Here is a 24,379-nt window from a genome sequence, read left to right as displayed (position 1 = left end):
GGAGGCTAGAAAAATTAAGATGAATTAAAATGATCAATAAAATCTGCAATTGAATGTGAAACGAAATAGTTTATAAAAAATAGTTAATGCTGATAAAAAGTTTTTGCCTTCCTCAAACAATTTCACATTCACAAAAGAATTCTTATTTGAATTGCAATTTACATTTTTAAATATATTCATTTGTGCTTTGATAGTCAAGAATACTTTCTTTTTTTTAGATTTGTGATATGAAAAAAAGAAAAACGATGCACGCACTTGACAAAAACGAATTAATTTTATGAAATAAAATAACAATAAAAATAGTTGAATAACTTAATGCTATTAAAGTTCTGAAAAATTATAAATAAAACATCTGTTAAACAGCAATTTATTTATTTAGTTAGTTTATATTCATTTTTCTAGAAAAAAAAATATATAAATATTTATTTCCTAATATTCTGTTTTTTGTATATTTTCTTGATTGATTGGTTAGTTACCAAACTCGCAAAGTGGGTAGAGAAATTCCCAATCACATGAATTGGAATAGCGTCTTCGGATCCTTATTAAGTTCGGTATTATAATGTTTTGTAGAAAATTAAATAAAGAATTAATAAATAAAAGAAAATGTTTTAAATTGAAAAGATAATTGGTTTATATAATAAAATTTTCAAAATATTCTATTCTTTGAATAACAAACCCACGTGATTAAACTCGCGTTTTCAAGCATTTGTGAACTGGCAACTGTTTGAGACAGCCAATCACAGCGTAATAAATTTATTGTTAGGATGGGACGGATTTTGAATTGTTGATATGAACTTTAATAAAACAGGTTTCCGTTCATCGCGGTAGGGAGCTTAATGCTCATAATTTTATGTTTCAATGTAAATTCAGAGTTATATTAAATTTAGTTTAAATCAAAATATGACGCATTTCGCGGCAGATAAAGATGACTTGTATACTACAATATTCGCTGAATTAAAACATTTGGGAATTAAAGTGCCGAAAGTGAAAAAATTCAAGTCTAACATTTTAAAACAGGTAAACATTTTACTTTGCAAAGAAGTTCTTTGGTGGAGATATTTGATAATCTCATTTTCTTTAATTTTTGTTAAGTGTCATGATTAAGGAATTTGTGATTCCAATGGTATTGTTATTTACTACGTAAAAGAGCAGTGCAATATTTACGTATAAACCACAGATGTTATAGCTGAGAATCTCCATGTTTTTTTGAGATCTCCAAAAAAATTGTTCAAGTGAATATCTATCATATATGCTAACTGTACTACTTATAAAGGACCCCATATCTCAAAGGTGTCTCTCAAGTCCAAATCTAGTCCTGTTAAAGATATAGAAAAATGTTGTAAACAACTTGAATGCACGATTGAAATTTGTATTTATGGCAGTAGCTAAATTGACTTTGATGTTTTCTATTTCATTCTGGGATATTTTGGATTGGTTCTTTTTACATGTTTGATGATTATATTTCTTTTCATTTTAAAATAATTTTATTCTATTTTAGAAAGAAAAATAATAATGCATACATTTCTATTTAATACATAATGTGATGATCTTTCAATTATTAAAGGAAATTATATTCCTTATATATGTTAGTTTGTATGTGATTGTGTGTGTTTATCAGAACTACTCCTAGCATGAGGTTAGAAAATTTTCTGTCTCAAAAGCAATCAAATTCATGATCTGTTGAATATAGTTTATGTGCAAAAATTTTTCTTTTGAGCATTTCATTTTATATCTTCATATGATTATATACTTGTAGATTTGTGTGTGTGTGAAAATTTACTTCACAGTATGAAGAAATTATATTCTAATCAATAGAATAAACATTTGAATATTATGAAGAGACAAAGTTCTTTTGCTATAAATTTTCGAATTTCTCCTTAATAAAAAGAAATGCATGGAATGTTATTCTAAGTAAAGTCTCATTTGCTTGTTAATATCTAATTTACTGAAAAGTATCTACTTCATTAAGTTTTTATTATCTAAATTTAATTTATTATGTTTAAAACAACAAGATTAGAAAAACTTTTTTATTAATTTTTTAGAATAATTGTCAAGAAATTAATTTAAATGATTTGTTTGTGTTAAACAATCTTTAAAATATTAAATAAATTCCTTGCATTATAAACCAAACCAAAAAAAGAAAAATCACAATAGTAACATTTGTTTTCAAAATTTGTCTAGATGGTATATGCCCGTTGGAAATTGTTTAATATTTTAGGAATATGTATATGTTGACATCTGAGACAAAAAAAATTATAATAATGTTCATTCAATTTAGAAGTGGAAGTCTAAATGTAACCATCTTTTAAATAGGACGCTGGATATCAATGGGTGAAAGAGGATTTTATTTATGCTGAAAAATATTTATCAGAATAGATCCAGAATTTTTTTAGTGTAAGAAAATGGCATTAAAGTAGAAAATAAAGTGAGAATCATAAAAAAAAAATTTTAATGTATGAAATTTATTTAAAATGTTTAATTATTATTTCTTGACATTTTTTATTATTCAAACAGTTCTAACATTTAATGAGATTTTTCTTGATTCTTCTAATGATTTGTCACTTCCTGTACGATTGGTTGAATCAACCTGTTCCTCAGTAACAGTTGCTAAAAGAATACTGATTATATCAATAATCAATAGTGTATCATTTAATTTTTTAAAATAAAGTAGTTGTATATTATGATTTAACTGAATTCTATAATTATAAATAAATAGCTACACATCTTTGCTTTGCCATCTGTTTAAATTTGGAAATGAAGGATAGAAAAAATATATCAAGATTTTTTTTTCTCTGCATAATTAACATAGAGTAAAATACTGATGGGTTAAAAATAAAAAGCTGATGTGAATGATATTAAATGTTTTTTAAATATTATAAAAGATTCACTAAATAGATTTGAATATATCTGAAGCAAAATGTTTACTTATTTAAATATTAGATTAAGTTATTTAATGCTTTAATTGCTATTAGAAAAAACTAATTTTTGACATCAGCATTCATTTGTTGATTTGTCCTTCACTGTGCATATATTCTATAAAGAATATCTGATTAGTTAATTTTAGAATTGGTCTGATTTTAAAATCATGAAACCATGAATTGACATTCGTTTTAAATATTAAAATCTGCACTTGTTTGCTTAATAAATATTTTTTTAAGTCTAAAATTAATAATTCAAGTTCATAGTCCAAGTTAAAGCTACAAGGTGAATAATTTTATTCCGATAAATAATTCTCAACATGTTATCTTAATATGTTTATAAAATATTTTATATGATTTAACTAAATTTATTTTTGATTTTAGATATTTTGTGCAATTAAATTTTTTTATCATCTTGAGAAATCTGAAATTCTACCATTAGTAATATCTGCATATGCAATCAGTTTACATTATTACTGTCATCAGTTTATTTTAAATTAACTCTAACCATTATTAAAAAATCAAATTATCTTTTAAATGGATAATAATATTTGAAAGTGGTTGATAATTTTTGTTAAAACATTGCTATTTGAATTTGATCAGTAGTTGATGCATATTTAACAACAACATGGAAGTGATTAATCATCAAAAATGTTATGTTAATCATTGTTAAAATTTCATTATGGTCATCAATGACTGAGATTTAAACCTTAAAATTTTGCACTGGTATATATCAATAAATACTAATATCAATAAATACTATACAGCTTTCTGTTAATTAACATATTTGTACATAATCAAATGAAATTTGTTTCCTTTGCTTTGTTTTTAGTTGTATGATATAAATATTGACATTATATGTGTATGCATAACAATTTCAATTTACCTGCATTCTAAAAATTATTTTCTATTCGCCCCTTTAATTTTAACTTCTGGTTAGTTTCCCTTAACTTTAGAATTCATTTAAGTAATAACTTCTATAATCATGAAAGAATAAAAACCTATTATTTAAAGAATTTCTTCTTTAATAAGAAGATGTTTTACAAACATTTAACTTTAAGCACATAAAAACCATATAATAAAATATATTACATGCAAGTTAATTAGTTGGAAATATAGAGTTCTTTTTAGAAAGATCCGGATTATTTAAATCCATAGATTTTTATTTTTCTCATATTATCTTTAAGGAAAGAAAGATAATTTTAAAATCTTTAAATATTAATTTAGATAGATGAAAAACATGACTGTTTTAAAATATTGTGTGCAAAAGTACATGTTTACAGGGAATGTTAAATATTAGAAAAACACAATGAAAACAGCTCTTGGAGATTCATATGAAATGGGAATTTCTTTTGTTTTTATCAATACCTTTAGTTTTTACTAAAGCTGGGCAAAGTTATTTTTAGTTTAATCTAATTTGCTCCTAACTTATAAAAAAATGAACATGTTTTATATTTGAAATTAAATTATGTTAATAAAAATTTATTTTAATGACACATACAGACTGGATTTATAAAATATTTGCAAAATCAGGAAAAGAAAAGAGTTTTTTTTAATGATTTTTATTGTTCTTATTAGTAGTTTCATTTTCTTAAAGGCCATTCTTAATGCATATTGTCATTCAAAAAAAAAAAAAAAAAAAAGAGTAAGTGATAAGTGCACTTACAGTTTTTATGTGCAAAGAAAAGAGAGTTTCTTATCACCTGATAACTAAAACTATAGAAAATTACTAATTCAACAGCTGAATGGAAGTTTATGATGTTTTTTGTACAATCAAATTTATTTAGGCGAAGTTACAGTGATTAGAGTTTTAGAGGTTAGGGAAATCAAGGATGCGAAATTCCAAAATTGAATCAATGTGATTTTATATTTGAACAGAATAAGAAGGTTATTAGTTAAAGGGAATAAGAGAATAGTAAATGAAAAAAAAAATGAATTGGCACAGATAAATCGAATCAGCACAAACACTCACAGATTTGGAAATTATCAAATGCAGATATTATACCATTTTGTTCTTTTTATGTAATATTTATAAATGTTTCAAGTTTTAATAAGTAATTTTAACCTTAAAATTTGAATAGATATCTATAGTTTTTTACCTTTTCTAAATATTGGTATCATTTTTGGTGCATGTTCCTATTTTCTCCTTTCCCTTGTCTTTTATGATTTTTCCACCTTTAATTTTATTTTGATACATTTGTATAATCTATTTTTTAGGAAAAAATAGCTCAGCCGTCTAAGAGTAAAATATTTGGAGTAAGTTTAGCAGACCAGGAATGGATAGCAGATTGTGATTATGTTCTTCCAAAGTGAGTTTCTTTTTTTTTTTTTTTTTTTAGAATATTTATTACTAAAACTTAAAAGTATAATATTCAGTAAAAAAATGAATCTTCAAAAAATGCCTTTGTCATGGATTAGTAATCTGTTAGTTGGGTTGTATCATCATGCTTAAATGTTAGCATAATGATGCATTTAAGCATAATGGAAGAAAATTTTTAGTTATTAAGTTATTTCTAAAATTTGGCAGTTTTTGTATGGAATAATGCTGATGGAAAACAAGTATTCAGTACAGTCAGAAAAATTTCCTGGTCCTTTACTATACATGGGAAAAACTAATAATTTTAGTAACAATTTAAATGTGAGAATTTTTTTTCCTCGAAAAGATCAGAATTAACTATATTAAAACTGACAGTTAAATATTTTATAAAGCACAACAAACAGTTTTTATGCATATTGTCATTTATATCATGTTAGCATATATGATGTAAATGGAATTACTGTTCAGATATTAATTAATATGCTAGCAATGCAAAAAAAAAAAAAAAAAAAAAAATGTTAATTTCCATTGAAATGAATGTATTAGAATTCTTTATTATTGGAAATGAGAGAAAATTATGTTTGATAAAATATTAGATGCCAAAATGTCATATCACTGAAAGTGCAAAATACCAATTTTCAAAGATGATTTTTGTTCTATGACATCCTTTTAAATGTGCCAATTTGTTATTTCTAGCTGATGGAAAATTCTATAAAATCATCATTTGAATCTATAAATAATATGAACAAATGTTAAAACCTGCCACATTTTTGAAGTTGATTTTATAACTGCAAAAATCATATGCAGATTTTAAACATACAACCTTTAATTGACAATATGAATCTATGTAGAACAAATGAATAATAATTACTTTCCATTGGCTTCGTAGTATTTATTGCAAAGAATAAATTTACATGTTTTAACATGGCAAGTATTGAAATGTGTATCTGAAACAACTCTACTGCTGGAAACTATTATTTCTGACTAATTTTACTACATATCATTATTATACTTGACTTGTACTAACATTTTATGCTAATATAAAGGTCTGGGCTATTAACAGTTGATCCATAAATTTTAAGGAATTAGTGATAACTTGAATGGAATTCATCTTCCAGTAAAATTTCAATGTATGGATTTACAATGACATGCTTTCAGTTGTTAATTTCGTACATACTGACATGTTAATAATTTTAATGCTTCTTTTTATTATTTCAGGTTCATAGTATCTTCAATCACTTATCTAAGGCAGTTTTCAGATAAAGTAGGACTTTTCCGTAAAGCAGGATCGAACGTGAGGCAGCGGGAATTACGAGTATGTTATAATAAATTATAAAGCATTTGTCTGAGACACAATGGAAAATGTATTTTAAATACAAAATTTTTCTTTAAAAAGTTATGGTTCAACGATGACTTTAACCATAATAACTAATTATTTTTTAATTATAAATATTTGTATTTAACACTTTTCTTACTGAATATAAAAATTACACTTATATGCTATTTATTAAAATCGTACTTTATTTGATTGTATAAAGGCTGAATACACAAAATATCATTAATTATTCAAGGATACTTTACATATATATATCGAAGCAATTATTGCCTTTTCTTAATATCTAAAAATATTTAATTATTCATTGATATCATATGTGTCAGCATTTTTCCTTTTAATTTGCTTATATCTTATCAAACTACTAAGCTTTAATTTATGAGTTTTTGTGTTTTATTCGTTGAACTTATACATTGATACATACATTGATCTTATACATTGATCAGCTCTTTCTTTGCCATGTATTACTTTCTAGATATTAAAATTCAATAAGAAACATACTTTTTTCTTATTGAACCAAAAAAAAAAAAAAGATTTCTGAAGCTTTTTGATATTTAAATATTGTATAGATTATAAAAATTATCATAAAATATGCACATAAAAAATAAGTACATAAACTAAACAACAAAAAATAATTAATGAATTATATTAATTGTAATCTAATTACTTTTATGTAATATGAAATTAAATCAAATCCATCTTGAAGATAATTCTAATGCATTGACATTATTAAATATTTATATTAAACTTGCTTCTTATTTAAGGATAAAATTTTGTAATGCATTTTTTTACTTACTTCCTAATGTGCTGCAGGATTAAACTCTTGTGTATTTTTGCTTTTAAACTAATTGTACATTTCCTGAACTTAATTTTTCAATTAATCATTAACTAAATGAAATTTTGAGTATGAATCTGCAAGTAAGTTTGAGAACTAAATCCTATATTTAAATGACATATAATAATAAAAATTCTACTTAATATACACTGAGTAAAGTGTGTTTTATTTATTTATTTTCACATCACACACAATTTGCAGCTTAAATCTGTTGTGACAAGAGAACAGATCTAAATTGTATTTCTGTAATTTGAAATTTTCTGAATTTCTATTTGAGGTTGTTCAAATCTAGGAATTCTTTATTACATAAAAGTCCCTTATTTACCAGAATTCTTCCTGATACCTGTTGAGAATATGTATTATTACATTCCAATTTCTAGCATTTTTTTTTTAATTCCTTTGCAGTTGAAGCTTGAGAAAGGGGAAGATATATGTGGATCTGAACCAAATGATGTAGCATCTCTTTTGAAGCAATGGTTGCGAGAATTACCTGAGCCCTTGATTCCACAGTATATGCATGATTTATTTATCAGGTTGGTGTACTAATAAGTTGTAATTCATAGCTGTTTTTAATAACTTAGAATTATTTTCAATATTTAGTTAGAAAATTCACTTGAAAAATTGTAAATCTTAATATATTGTAGTGGATTGGTATGAGTGAGGATAGAACTTGGGACCTTGTGGTTCGCAGCCCAGTAATATGACCACAATACAAAAGCAATTACTCGTGCAGCATAGCTGTTAACTGGCTTATAAGCTTTCACCACAGACTCTCCCTCCAGTGAGTCGAACGATATGGCTGTTGAGTGGGGATGTATTAACCGTTGAATCTAATGCGTCTGTACCCATTTAAAAAGCACCAAGCGTTATGGGGAGTGGTTGTTGTTGCTGCGTCAAGTGAGTCTGACGACTTTGGATTGCTGCGGCCTTTTTTGTGTTGCTGCGTCAAGTGAGTCTGACGACTTTGAGTTGCTGCGTCAAATGAATCTGACGACTTTAGTTTGCTGTGGGTAGATGGCGCCACAACAACTGTACGAAGGTTGAAGGTTCATCATCCGAGATCACCAATGTGGCGAATTGAATTGAGCGAGGATAGAACCTGGGACCTTGTGGTTTGCAGCCCAGTAACATGACCACAATACAAAAGCAATTGCTCGTGCAGTGCAGCTCTTAACTGGCTTATAAGCTTTCACCACAGTATTAAGTAGGAATTTACAAACCTTTTCTCTGTAGTACTTTTGTATATGATTACAAATATTTCTGGAAATGACTTCAAAACTTAAATAAATTTTGTTTTTTATCTAATTAAATCATATTATTTGTTAAAAATTTTATTTCTTGTGAATTAAATTTAAATTTGTTGCAGTAGGCAAAAGTGACCTTACATTTATAATTGAAAACTGAATTATTCTATGCATCTGTAAGGCATAAATGACTTCAACAATAGTTCTTTAAAATATTATATTGCTTTATTATATTACTTGCTTATAGTTCTTTATATTATATTCTTTATTTCAGGTTTGTGTTATCTTGCAGTTTATAAAGCAATAAATAACATTTTTAATTCCTCATGCAATTTTTAAATTATTTTTTTTTTTAGATGTCAACAGTTGGAAAATGAGGAAAATAGAATCACCGCAAATCTTTTGACATGTCTATTGTTACCTCCTAATCATCTTCATACTCTGAAATATCTCCTGTGTTTCCTTGCTGATTTTGCAGCCCATAGTGATGAAAATATGATGAGTGCTCATAATTTAGCCTTGTGTATGGCACCAAATATTTTTGTTTTAAATGATTCTGCTGATAAGTCTAGGTGAGGTTTTCAATTTTCATTTTAAAGAAAATGTATTGGACATTCTTTATTAATATTTATTTTCTATTTATAATCTTGTTTTTAAATTTTTTTTTAATAAGTCTGTTTATCACATAGATTGCTAAACATTTGATACTTTTGTTTTGAACATATTTGCAAATTCCAGCTCCAGTCAAGAGTTTAAACAAATATTCAATTTTATATTAAATATATCTTATTATTTAACTATGTTGACTTATAGCACTGTATATTAAAAAAAAAAAACCCAGTTATATTAAAAAAACTGAATTGAATTGAATTGGATCTTCTGTAAGGCTCCAATTTATTTTACATTTTTTAAAAATCAAAATGAAGATATATGCTTACTTAAGCTTGCCAGTAATTCATTTGTACTTAAGAAATCTTAAACAAATCAATTCTGTAAAGTTCTTTTTTATTTTGCATTTTTTAAAATTAAAATGAATATATTTATTTCTTTTTAGGAATGTTGTAAGATTTTTATATTACAGCCAAATTATATTGTTTTTCTTGTAGTGTTGCTGCGACACATTTCATAAAATTTAATGCAATATGCTTATCATTTGATTATCTAATTAATGTGTATCCTTCAAGAAATAAATATTATCTGCTTTTTATTAAAATAAATAAGTAGGAGTCTTATAATTTTTACTTGAGAGGTTCATGATGATCTTAAGTACTGGGTCTTGGCTTCTAAATCAGAAGCTAAAGAGATATAATTCCACTACTCTAAAGAAAAAAGCCATGCATTCTAGTTTTTTGCATTTGAAATTCATCAGTAGCAGCATTTTCTTACTGCTATAGAATAAAGGAAGCAAAATTATCATCTTGTCTCTCTTGTAATTAGAATAAGAAATTATGAGATGCAGCTGTGCTAATTCAAAATGACTTATAACCTAGTTATTTAAGAATTTCATTAATGTAAAATACCAAATTTGACAGTTCATTTCATTAAACCTAAACAGGCATGATCTCTTCAAAATTCTCATGAACTCTCTCCCATGTGTGTAGGGGAAGGTATTTTCCCTCTTCCCTTTGCAAAAAAATTATGGACATGAGTATTATGCATTTTCAGATTTTTATTTTCAGAGTTCGCATCAGAATTTTATGTATATTGAACTGGGTGTTCATTTTGAATGATTTCTTTTAATAATTTTAAGCAAATTTTAACACAATTTTAGTTATTGGATCAAATATAGTATCAAATTTATTTATTTTTGTTTTACGTTTTTGAATTATTGCCTTAAAATGCATATGAATGCACAATTGACATATTATGAATTCACTGAGGGATCTGGTTCGCAGTTTTATAAAGAAGTTGAAACTGTGTACAAAATTTTATCTGTCTTTCTGTAGTAATTTCATAACACATCGAATTTCCCCCATCTAAATTATTATGTTGCTCTCATATGCAATTAAATGTAGAAACCAACAGTCAGATAACCTGCTAATATATTTGGTTCCAAATTTGTTGGAGGTCTACACTTTAGATATGAAAATGGTGTACCAGTTTTTATATCTAATTCCATGTGTGTTTAAGAAGCAATTACACTTGACAGACAAATTGATAAACTTCCACAGAATGGATTTCTTTCAATATTTGATAGAAATCTACAAATCAAAAACTAGATTTCGAACATTTGACTCAAAATGTTTTTCATTTAATGTGTTCAAAAGCAGACAGAATTAATGCTATAAGTATGTTTTCCATACTCTGGAAAATCTGAAAAATAAGGGTTCATCAGTCTGAAATTTTTAATGATTGCAATATTTTTCTTTATAGTTGAGAAAGTTGTAAGGTAAGGCCGAAATCATTCTAATGTAAATGTGATATTTCATAGTTTGTGATCATAAAATTACTAAACAAAACCACTCATGTAGTTCAGTTTGATTTATTCATGGTTTTGTTGAATGGCATTGCACATATGATTTAGGTAACTTGGAAATATTTGAATTTTCTTGCTAAACATTTTAAATTGAGCACATTAGTCTTTAGATTTAAAAAAAAAAGCAAATTAATTATCAGTTTTCCATTTTCTATCCTTGTCCTTTGCAGAACTTTCTCGGAATTCTTATTACATACTGTATTGTAAATTATATGATATATATAAAGCAATTTTTTCTCTTGTATAAAAAAAAATAAGGTTTTATTTTTTATTTGAATTGTAGTACAAATCTAGTTCACATTCATGTATCTATAATCCAACTGCTGATTGAAAATGCCACGAAAATTGGAAGTATACCAGAATTGGTTACATTTCAACCTACAATCCAAGAGGGGAGGAGTTGTTCTGAATTGGACTCATCTGGAGATTTTTTGGATACAGTCTCCTCAAAAAGAAAGAAGCAAAAGAATGGACATGTACAAGGTAATCAACTATGCATACTTAATAAATATTTTCATTCATTATTGCTTTTAAATGCAATACTGAGCTTTATATTTTAATTTCTGTTTTTCAATTTCTTCAAAATAATCATTTATGAATTGTTAAAATAACTCTTTAACTGCATATTCTGTCATTCCTTCCCCCTACCCTCCGACTTCTTGCTTATGTAAAATTACCGATCATTTGTGGGATAAATCCTTAACTAAATGTGTCTAATCAATAGTGAAATTATATTTGTCATAATTTTTCCCTATTATTTAAAAAAAAAATCATGATGTCTGTAATTAGTTAAAATAATTATTAATAAAGCTTTTTTTTTCCTGATTTTTTCTGGACTCAATAATTTCAAGCAATTCTTTTTATAGCATTTGCATAGCAAATTCTTTCTAGAACCCTCCAAAAATAATAGGTATTGATGCCACTTTTCCGTATCTGGCCTTATTCGTATCTGAAGGTGAATTTATATACTTCCAATCTCTAGAGTGATGTTGCAACATAATTGCTTTTTAATTTGATTTTTATATTTTGGGTAAATACCTCCACTAAGTTTTCAAGATACCACACTATCTATGTTTTTTTTTTAAATAAATTTTTAACTTAATAGATATTTTCAGAATCCACATATTATTTCTTTTCAGTTCTTCTGTGGTAATTCATCATCTCTATGTATTTTTCTACTCCATCAGGATTTTTTTATAACATTTCACAAACATTTTAATAGCACTATTTAAATCTTGCTTCATAATTCCTGATAACACTAGTCTCTATTTAGATAGTATGAGAAGGAGGAATATTTTAATATTTCTGGATACCATTGAAATTTGGTAAAATTGTAATGTTTTTCAAAATACTAGAAAGTCCACTTTACCAACATCTTTGATTTCGAAGACAAAAATTGTTCTGAAAAAGAGACTAATAAATTTTTTGTTTTATGTAACAGATTTAAAAATCAAAAGCTTCAGGAATGGATAGGCTGTGCTATCCATTCCTGAAGCTAACATTCCTGGGCAAAGTATCAGCATGCAGACTTCTAAAATTTTATCTTTAGTCCCTGGGATTTTGTTGTCTTTTTTGTAGGTCTTTGAATAATTTAGGTTTTTATCAAAGTTGATGGCCTGAATTTTTTATTTTGGATTGTTATGATTTTACAAGCTTTTATTTAACCTTCATAACCTTGTAAATGTGAAATTTTGTTATTATTTTTTTCTCTCTTCTTGGTGTATTGGAATTCTGAAATTTTGTATGATAGTGTTTTCCCAATGACTGCGCAATATTTTCATATTTTTTTTAACTTAATCATCAATCTATATATTTGGCATAACAAAGGAGATCATGTTCTCTCAGACCCCAGCTCCTGAGCCCTGATCATTCACCAAATTTTGGCATCCACCCCCCTACAGGAAAATTCTTGAATATTTTAGATATAATATTAATATGTGCCTATCTCACCAACCCCTTTCCCCTTTTATTTTTGAAAGAAATCCCCTAATCTGCCTTCACTATAAATTCTATGCCGAGCCAAAAACCATGACAAAATTCCTCAGAATGTTACGTCAATTTTGATCATTTTTATTCATATGAAAGTTAATGGTTCATAGATATGTTATCTAGAGTCACCTATATCTCATTGTTTCCTAGTTCTGACAGAAATCTCAAAAACATAATTCTCACTTTGCATTCTCAATGAAGGAAACTTTGGAAGGTATCATTCAGTCCCTACTAATGTACTGACTTTGTGTATTATTAGGGTTTGATTTTATATTAAAAATGTAATTAATTTTTATTTTATATGAAAATTTATGATCCTTAATTGTATTAATGGGTGTTTGCCTTATCACCATTTCTCTTCATTTTTGAGATATAAAAATAAAGCTTTGTTGGAACTCCCAGTCTCAACAAGTAGAACGATTTTGTCAATTAATTTCACTACTTTGCAAGCATAGCTGATCAATCAGAATTCTCTGAACTCCCAGCCTCAACAAGTAGAATGATTTTGTCAATTAATTTCACTACTTTGCAAGCATTGCTGATCAATCAGAATTCTCTGAACTCCCAGCCTCAACAAGTAGAATGATTTTGTCAGTTAATTTCACTACTTTGCAAGCATAGCTGATCAATCAGAATTCTCTGCTTATTGTGTAAATATAATTTTAAAAAGTATTTCTTTTGATTGATTGATTTTTTTATGGCGCAAGGGCCTATACTGGTCAAGATGTGTCAAACTCGTGTTAACTTAAAAAATATAAAAATCATTCATAAAAAAACAAGGAGATGCAAAGTTAAAAGAACAAACTGAAAAAAAGAATTAAATATTTCACATGAAATTGATGTCAAGTAAAAATGAAAATACATTAAAATGGTTAAGGTTCGGCAATTATATCTTTCGAATTTGGATAATCTCTTCTGAAATATTTTATTCTTAGAAAGCAGTATTTAGGGCATTCCCATATGATATGCTGAACAGAAATTATGACACTACATCTTAAATAAATTAGAGCTGTATCTGAATGAAGTGAATGCTTGTGAGTAAAATAAGTATGGCCTATGTGAAGCCTTGTTAACATTTCGTTTAATATCATAAGATATGGTTCATTAAATCTGATTGAAATGACTAATTTAATGATATACCAAGAGCTGGTGGTTGAAGGTGGCTAATAATTGACTCATTTTGATTCTGTAAGTGAAACCATCCAGACGTTAATTTATGAAAAAATTGTTTTAAGACTCTGTGATGTATAAATATAGCAATCAATTTTAGAACATATGATATATAAATATCGCAATGAGTTTAATGTATATTTAAAAAATAAATAGTAGAAAAATTGATAAAAATTTAAAACTCACATTCTTGATATTTTTTTTAAATCAAGAATATAGACATCAAAACGAAATTGTAAAAATATTGGTATTGGTATATTTTTAAAAAAATGGCTATTTTTTTTTCTTTTTGTAGTAGTATGAGAATAGATTTCACAAAAGATGTCTTAAATATTTATTAAAAGTAACAATATAGAAAATATTAAAATTGCAGTTTACCAAGAATATTTATGTGAACTCTTATCATTAATAATGTTTTCATGGCTATATTTTGGTTTTAAAAAAAATACTTTTCTACTCTTTAGAACACTAATATGAATGTGCCTTATAAAACTTTTATTAAAAATCTTTCTTGTGTAAATGAAGCATTATTTAACTATAAAAAATGTTCATTTTACCTTCAGTAATAGTTATATTGATTATTTCTTTTTACTGTGAAAGACATTTTCCCTAAGATTTTTAATTTTTCTCTAGATCTTCTTAGTGGTATCAAGAAATTGGTGGGTCAAAATTCTACAACTGCTACAAATGCGAAGACCCCTGAAAAATACTGGAATTCACATACAACTGCTCCCAGGTCTGCATCCAAACGTGAAGCTGATACTGATGTTGAATCATTATTACCAATAAAAAAGTATGCCTGTGTGCAGATTTAGATGTGCATGAATGATTTTAAAATTTGGCTCTTTAACATTCATTTTCAACTAATTGAAAAATGCAATACTTTTAAACTTAACTTTCAGTTGATCATTTTAGAAAGGTAGCTGCAATATTCAAATACCATAGCTGTTTGATATCTGAAGTATACAAAAAGAAAGTATGTAATCTTCAAATATGAGATTTTGAGAAATATCTAAGTTTTTTTTTATCTTCTTGAGCTCAAAAAATAATATATATTTTTAGTTATCTTTATGTGAAGACAATGAAACAAAAATTGCCTTCATCCAGACTGTTGAAATGCGGCATGCAATCTTTGGAGATTACACCTTTATTAAAGAATATGAAAGAAAATTTCTGGGAGATAATTCCTACTTGTAAAAAAGCGTTTGCAGGGCTAGTATGATTTTATTGAGGTATATGATTCTTAACATTAAGTAATGTAAAAAAAATGAGATTGTACATCATTTAAACTGCAACAGCATATGCTTGAAGCTTTATAAATTTCATAGGCATGTAATATTATTTTTAGCATTAACCAGTTTCATCAACATCCCCCTCCCCCTTCTCTTAAATCATTATATTTTGTGTTCAGAAACATGTAGAAAAATTATTTCACTGTGCAAAATGGTTAAAATTGCTCAACCTTAATAAAATAAAATTAAACCTTGAAAATTGCTGACATTACCATTATATTTAAAAACAAAGTTATGTGTGTGTATGCCATGGTTATGATGTGTTTCACCTTTTGACTGCGTGGATTATAATAATTTCTGCTTAATTAAGTATAATGAGCCTTGTTACTTTTTTTTTATATTAAACTTATATTTTTAGACAACCGAAATTAGCTGATCAAGAGAATATACTTCAAAATGTGACACCCAAAGATAAAGGTAAAACATTTTTTTTCTTTCATTCTTTTTGGATTATTTTATCTTATATATTTTTATTATGCATGCATGTGTTTAATTTTGAAATTCATTATATATTATAGGCATAATGAGCTTTGGAACTGTTGGTAGAAGTGGTGGTCACACTCGTAAAAAATCATTTGGCTTACTGCGTAAAAAAGAAAGAAAAAGGCAAGTTTAACATTTGAGATTTTATTTAATTGTGGTTATTTAATTGATTTTACTATTATTGATATTTTAACCAATTAACCTTTTTTGTTTTCTGAGTTATCAAATTCAATTCAAACAGTGTTAACCCGTTTACGTATTGGTCATACTAGATTCGCTCATCTCCACTTTTGCTAGGTGAACAACCACCTCTGTGTTCTCAAAGTGACTATCAATGTCTGTCCAACATATATTGTCAGAATGCTCAAATTTTAATGCTCGGTGTTTGTTATTTTTTCAAAACATGAACATTCCATTACCTTTCTTACTTTGTAAGATACCACATGCTCAAATTTTTGCATTTTTAAAGTTTATCAAATTTTATGCACTCATTTAAACTTGTTTGTTTTGGGGTATTTTTGCACATTATCTATTTTTGTTTATTGTACATCGATATGATGTTAACCCTAGTTTGGCACAGCATAGGCAAAACCATGGCTCTTGTGCTAGAAAAAATCCAAATCAAATTTAATTACACCTGTTTACAGTAGCAGGTTATTTGTTCTGAAATGTGCAGTGCTGTAAAAAATATTTCATGAGAGAATACAATTCTTGACAGAATTGACAATCCTCATTTTCAATTCAAACTTCAATAAATATTAATTATTAGAAAGATGTATTAATGGCAAAATATATCGTTTTATTTCTTTTTGATCGCTATTTATATAAATTATCAGTGATTTTATTGGAAATTTACTTTTAATTGAAAAATTATATTTCAGTATTTCCTTAATATAAATAGATTTTTAGAAACTTTTTCTTATTCTTTTTTGCACAATTATATGCATAATTCATTTAATTTCTCATAGATCAAAATCATATAATATATGGGATGCATTTTGAAAAAATAAATGTCACAGATGCAGGAGATGGATAAATATTTCATTTGCAAAAGGTTCAAGCATTGAATGTTATTCATGTTCATTATTAGTAATCAGATTTTTTTTATGTATTCATCTATTTAATAATATATTAAATAATAATGATGCTAATAAGCTTAAGTTTTTCTTGACAATATTATTTCTGCTCCACTGCTACAACCCAAAATCAAAAAAAAAAAAAAAAAAGCATTATAGATGTTGGCCTTATAACTTTTTCATAAATTTGAATGAATAATAGTTGTCAAAAAATTATATTTAAATATTTCAGTAATTTTACATTTATTATTAATACAACATTTATTCATTGAAAGTGATCAAAATATTGCAGTATAAAAGAACTTATCAAAATATGAATTTTTCCCAATAACTTTGATTTAAAGAAATTATTTTAAATTAAAGAAGTCAGTTCAAAATACTATTTGTTAATATTTATTTTACACCTGTGTTGATGAAAACTTCCATTTTCTTTAAACATTTGGTGAAAAAATTGTTTTTATGTTCTATTACGATCATTTCTTTTCTATTTGTAGACAAAAGTCCTGTCATGGAAATCTTTTGCCAGTGGTGACTTTTAATGTTATACCTCCAGATAATCAAACCAAAGAAACTAGCAACTGCAATGTAAGTTTATTCATAAATATTTTTTTATATTATTTTGCTAAAATGTGAAAATAATAGATGTTTTACATTTGAAATTACATATATATGTGAAATATATTTATGTAGTTGTTTGTCTTATATATAAAAAACAATATTAATTGGTAATAATTAATTACAATATATTACCAATATAATTGTACTGATTCTGTACTTTCTAATATCTTTAGATATAAATAAGAATTTTGTTATTTATTTCATCTGGATCAGTAGTTTGAAGAAAGATATGAATCTAAATATCAATTTCTTGTGGGAAGGTGTGGGATTTTCTATTTTTCTTATGGTTCATTCTTAACCAAATTTTTATGAAATTCCTCACATCAGTTGCTTAGTTAGTTATCTTTTATCATTTTCATGAATGCCTATATGATAACACACATTTTATATGTTTGATTTATTGCCACTTGGTGTCTTCTTCAAATCGTTGGTTCTGTTTATTTTAACAAATTCTTCAATTTTCTGTACTTTTATCATAGTTATTTTTTTACCTCTTGCATTTTATTAAAATGGGCATAAAGACATGGATTTTTACTTCAGAGATTATTTTCTATACTTCCCCTATGGAATTAATTTTCTTAAAATCTAATTTTAGAAAATAGCAATTTATTCACTATTTTAATATTATGTAATTTATTACGAAGCATAAAAGTTCGTGATGAGTAAAGCAGGCTGTTGATTTTTATTTTTTTTTTGTAGTTTCATTATATCTAAACAATGATGAAATGCAAAAATAATCTTAAACTTTTATAGTAATTTCAAATACTATCTGACGATACATCCAGAGATGAATAAAATGTATGTCTAGGGGGTCTAATATATCTATATAATAAGCACATCTATTTCGTGCTTGTTTGGGTCTATCTTCCTATCTTGCACTATTCTTAAAGTAAACATCCCACCTCCAATATTTCAGAATAATTATTAATTAACTTTTGATTTGATTAGAATATTTTCCCTTTTCTTACTGACATCCATTATGTGATAAACTATTTTTTGAACTAATATAATAATAATAATTGCATTTCTGGTGTCACCATAAATTGGTGTTTTAATTCTCCATGTCAATATAAATTGATTGCTCTCACTAAAATAAGCACTGTGGACAATATTATAGCAGAGTTGTGAATAATATCTTAATAAGCAGAACTTGCAACCCTTATCCAATTTCAAATCAATACTTTTTCTCTGAATATCTCCATATAAAAGGAGTGGAACTTTTTAGTGGTAAAAGTTTTATACCTAGGCCAAATACAAATTAATATGCTGTTTATTTCGATAGGTGTAAATTTGTTGCAGATATGACCCATTTTTGCAAAAATTTGGATTTCTGTTTTCAGAATCAAATTTTTTCATTCTCGGATTGGATTAATTTTCTTTTATATACTAATTTACAATATTTTTTAATATTTCAAGCACTTTCTCTACATATTTATTCATTTTATTGTTCAATTAATTATGTTTATTATATTCTCAGTGTTTATTTTTAGCACAATTTATTATTTTATAAAGTTCACTTTTTTTTTTTTTTTTCAAACCCATGTTATGTCTGTTATTGCATTTTTGGATTTAAGTTTTGAATATTATCAATTCTTATTTTAAAAAAAAAAAAATTAATCTGTCGGGTGCACTCTGAATAAATTTTATTGGAATGTAAATACTTTTTCTATCATATAGATAAATTGCTGAGTATAGGCTTGTAATTGCAAGCTGGCAAATAAAAATAAAGAACATCTTTGTCTCTCCATTATATTACTTACTAATTGAAACAGTTGCCATTACTCGTGATGAAAATATTTTTCTGCCTTGAATACTATTTAAAAATTACTTTCAAATAAAATTTCATACTTTTTTTTTTTTTTAGTAGAAAGTTTAAATTGTTTAAGAATTAACTAATAAAATATTGAAAAACATGAGAACTTCATAGTATTGTATTGTAAATTATATGCTTTCTTAATAATTCTCTTTCTAGAATAAACCAATTATTTAAAAGAAATTAATAAAATGTGAGCCTGAAATGATATGTCTGAAAACTATAAATAATAATTGTAATCAAAAATTTATCCTTAAAAAATCCATAAACAAAATGCATTTATATAATAAAGGATAAACATTTATACAAAAAAAAAAAAAAAAAAAAAATCTCAGGCCTATCAAAAAACAGTAAATTTAAATTTTTTCCCCAAAAAAATTAATTTTATGGCAATTAATTAAATAATTGTCATGAAAACCTTTCTTGTATTTATTAAAATTTGTGTGTAAAGTTTGCAAAATATCTAGCAGGTTTCTATGATTTAAATCCACCATCTATACAGAATACTAAATTCTTCTCACTCTTGAAAACAAAAAATATCCATTTGAGGATTGCATTTTTGGTGTGTAAACTCGTATGGGATATTTTATTGACCAAGCTAGGTCTTATCAATAAACAATTTTATTAAAAGAAGGATTCACTATTATTTGCATATTTTTATTATATGCAAGATCTTTTACTTTCACTTTTTTAATATATGCTTCATGGTACTCCTGAGCAAAATTTGAAGAATGCATGCTCAAGAGTTTGATTTTATATATATAATATAATATACAAAATATTTACTATTAATGTTTACCACTTATTCTATATGGTTTGCAGCAGAGCTCAAATACACAGTGGAGATAGCGTTTAAATAATAATTATTTTATTAATATTTATTAACACTTCCTTATGTGTCATAGTATTTGTGAGCAAAATTTTAGAAAATCTATTCTATAGTTTTGATTTTTATAAAATAAAAAAATATAGCATTTCAATTTTATTTATACAGATAAAATAATTAGACAAACAATAGATACTTTGAATTTTGCTGATAATTTTTTTTATTTTGAATTAATACACTGAAACTTTTTCCCACAGAATCTTGTAAAAACTACAGAAGAAAATGTTCTTCCAACATCAGACAACAAAACCTGTAAACTGTCCAAGTCTGAAAGCATTAAAAAATCTGCTTCTGAAAGTTACCTAACACCCAGATATGGAAGATGCCACAGGCTTTCTTTATCTTCACCTAAAAGCAGTGATGCTAAACTCGAAATTCCTTCATACTTTTTGCAGTCTCGTAATACAGATAAAAATATGGAAAACTCTGTACAGCAACTTGAAACTATTCAATCAGATGTTAAGAAAAACGATGATGATTGTAATACTGTAATTCCACCGAAAAATCTTGAAATTCCAAGTATTAATATTGTTACCAAACCATTATGTGAAGAGAAGGAATCATTAGGTAAAATTTCAAAAGACGATGAAATTTCTAAAAATTTAAAGCCTTTGATTGAAAGTGAAACGCCTCTCCGTCCAAACATACAAGAGCTAAGGAATGGTGGACCCTGCAAAAGAGTTTCGCGTAAAGGTTCTAATGTTCAAAGAGCAAGTTCTCGCGGAATATCTACTGGTTTAAGCACAAGAGCAAGTTCTTCTGATTTAAGATCAAAATATAAAAACAAGTCACCACAAAGGAAAAGTAAAAACTCAAAAACTGATTTACGTTCTATATCAGATTCCCAAATTAGGCAAGGCAGTCGCAAATCTGGTAGGAAAAGTCCTAATTTTGATAAGTCTTCGCACAAAGGTGGTTTATCGAGAAATGAGGCTTTCATTGTTAAACCTAAAAGTCATAGAAAAAATTCACTGGAGCATTTAGAAAATAAACACAATGAAGTTGCAAGAGTTAGTAAAAAGGCCAATGCAAAACAAGGTAAAAATAACAATAATCCACTCCATAAAAGTCAATCTTTAAATTCAGAAAATGGCGACAAAGTTAAAATAGGTAAGAATGGAACCAAACGAGCAAGCAGAAATGGTTCACTCATAAGAGGAAGACCAAACACTGTTAATACAGGATTGCGCTGTGAATTAAGAGGCAATGAATCAATTATTGCCACATCAGAATCTAACGAGAAAAGAAAATCTCTGAAAATGAATAAGAAAAATGAAGATATTGAAACAAATGAATCTAATAACTCTTCAGATATCAATAAGGAAACTAACAGAGGCAATGAATTGATTATTCAAGCATCAGAGTCTCATGAAAAGAAAAAATCTATTAAAATAAACAAAAATGTTGTAGAAGCAAATTTCGATTCAGTAGATATGAATAAGGAAAATAAACGAGGCAATGAACCGGCTCTAATTATATCAGAGTCTCGTGAGAAAAGAAAATCTGTTAGATTAAGTAACAAAATAAATGAGTCTTGCATTCCAGAGGAAATCAAAGACCAGAACAAACCTTTGGACCAGAAAGATACTTCATTAAGTACGAAATTTGAAAACTTCCACTTATCCTCACCTATTAATTCTTCTGAAACCTTAATTGATTTTATTAACAGTATGTTTTCTCTCGAAGATAAACCTGCAACTCAAGAAGAGTTTGAAACTCAGAATCTTTCATTAAACCTAAATCGAATGAGCACTCGACTTTCAATAGACAAGCATAGAAGAGCATCTCTACAGCTGAAATGTGACAGAAGTTCTTCAGGCTCGGGCAGTAAAATTCCTCGACTTAGAAGTTCTCTTGAAGCTAAAAGAACAAGTTCTCTTTCCGAGATGACTCCAGAACCTAAAAGGAAAGTTTCAAAAAGTAGAGGATCCGACAATGGCAGTATAAGTTCATCAAAAATACCTACAAAAAAACCAGATACTTCGTTTGATATCTCGTCGCTTCAAATCAGTCTAAACGATAGTTGTTTCAAAACTCCTGACAATAATTTCCCAGCTTCTAATTCAATTAACTGGGTTAGTGGCAGTAAATACTTGGGAATAAATTCACCACAAGAAGATACTACCAATAGACGAGAGTCTATTGCCTTGATCCTGAAAAATAATCCTGGTCACGTACAAGCCAAAGTCAGTATGTATGACACAAGAGTTCGGGAAAGTGTTGTTTGTACCAGAAGTGTACCATCTTTCTCTACACCATTTGAGCATTTTGATAATAGGAAGGAATCGAGGTCTGCACAGAAAAGTCACAAAAAATTGCATGATTCGAGGAGCTACGATTCAGCAGAAAACTTCAATCGCAAGAAGAATAAGATGAGATCTCCATTACCACCACCACCAAAATTCAGTATAACAGACACCAGCACTCCATCTGCCTCAGTTCCCTTACCTCTTCATAATGAAATTGCCAATAATTGCAATGAATCTCAGAATTCTCTGAAAGAGGTCTCATTCAAGGAGGATAATTGTTTATTGAAAAAGTCTCCAAGGAAAACCAGACATTCAGTGAAAAAATCTGCTAATTCCAATCTAGCACTGAACGAGTCTGAAAATTCTTTTAATCTTTCTATCAAAGATGAAAATAACTTTTCAAGACGATCACTAGAAAATGTTAGCCACCCTTTAAAAGAGGTCACTAACATCAGCTTCGAGATGAAAAGTCCTTTGATTAAAGATGGATACATTTTGCCAGAGAATGTTCACAGTTCAGGGAAGAGACAAAATAGGCTTAAGAGGAGTTCTTTTAATGTCAAGTCGCCACACAAACGTTTCAAAAGGATATCCAGATCCGAAAGCTCACCTGGTCGTCCAAGACCATATGACAAAGCACACAGTCGTATCAAAAATTCAACATCAAAAAGTGCTTCAAACATATAAGAGAGAAATAGTCTAGAATGAAGTTAAAAATCGAAAACTTAGGCTTTTGCGTTCATCCACTTCCAGGTCTGTGACGTTTGATCAGAATACAGATCATTTGGGTATGGAAATTTAATCTGGTTTAATATTTTAAATGAGTTTATTTCCTATATTGTTGCTAATAATTTGACACATTTTATTACCAGTTGGAATTTAAGAACTTTCTATGTAACTTGTCAGCGCCTATGCGTAGTTTTAAAAAGTTTGTCTAATGTATAAAATATTTTTGAAGTTTTTTCAGATTTAAAATGTTGGTTCAAATGAATGTTTAAAGAAATTATTCAATTGACTCTATTTTATTCGATCGAGAAAATGTTTAATTTTTTTTTTCTTTTTGTCATAAAAGGTGAATGATTGAAATTATTTTGTGATGTCTCTTTGACACTTTTGTGAATTTAAATTCATATGCATTTATTTAATCAGTGATAATTTTGATTTTCCCCCTCATTTTTTGTTTTCTTTTATATTGCTTCTTGTAAATATTTTGAAATTTGAATAAATATTGAATTTTTATTAAATTGTTCCCTGTTAATTTTGAATAATGAAAAGTATTGTCTACGTACTTAGATTTTTCTCAACTATTAGTAAATTTTTGTTTATAACTAGCTTTCTTCAGAGATGTTTACTGCCCTCAATTCATATATAAGCAAACATTCACAATTGCTTCACATAAATTCTTTCCAATTCCCCAAAAGAAAGTCCAGCTAAGAATACATTATAAATTCTCATTCTTTGAATGCTTAATGTAAATGATGTGATAAAAATGGACTGGCAGAATATTCACTCTATTAAATATCCAAACTTTCAGATCAGATCATGTTAAAACTTACCAGTTTTTCATGTTAATAGATAATTTAGTCTATCAATCCATTGGCGTGGAGAAAAAGATGCCTTATTTCATTATTTTTTTTTTTAACCTTAAAGTCAGTGGTCTTAGTCTGAATGCAAAAGTGT

At 27.1% G+C, this 24,379-nt stretch overlaps 1 protein-coding gene across 2 annotated transcripts; it reads left to right on the top strand.

Moving 5' to 3' along the window:
• Window positions 1-776: 776 nt before the first annotated feature.
• LOC129981739 (uncharacterized protein PF3D7_1120600-like) lies at window positions 777-23,726 on the top strand. Of its 2 annotated transcripts, none has more exons than XM_056092709.1 (11): window positions 777-1,017; window positions 5,136-5,227; window positions 6,454-6,550; window positions 7,809-7,936; window positions 9,004-9,219; window positions 11,407-11,606; window positions 14,916-15,018; window positions 15,933-15,991; window positions 16,093-16,180; window positions 17,628-17,718; window positions 20,648-23,726. In XM_056092709.1, the coding sequence occupies exons 1-11, from the start codon at window positions 901-903 to the stop codon at window positions 23,384-23,386; spliced, it is 3,930 nt and encodes a 1,309-aa protein (XP_055948684.1). In that variant the 5' UTR covers window positions 777-900; the 3' UTR covers window positions 23,387-23,726. The 2 variants fall into 2 exon arrangements, with proteins under 2 accessions (XP_055948684.1, XP_055948683.1); XM_056092708.1 differs by having other exon boundaries at window positions 14,916-15,075.
• The last annotated feature ends 653 nt before the right edge of the window (window positions 23,727-24,379 follow it).

This window comes from Argiope bruennichi, chromosome 8, assembly GCF_947563725.1.
Source record: "Argiope bruennichi chromosome 8, qqArgBrue1.1, whole genome shotgun sequence".
Taxonomy (NCBI): Eukaryota; Metazoa; Arthropoda; class Arachnida; order Araneae; family Araneidae; genus Argiope; species Argiope bruennichi.
The sequence above is the reverse complement of the archived record's forward strand: the minus strand, read 5'-3'. Positions and strand labels throughout refer to the sequence as shown.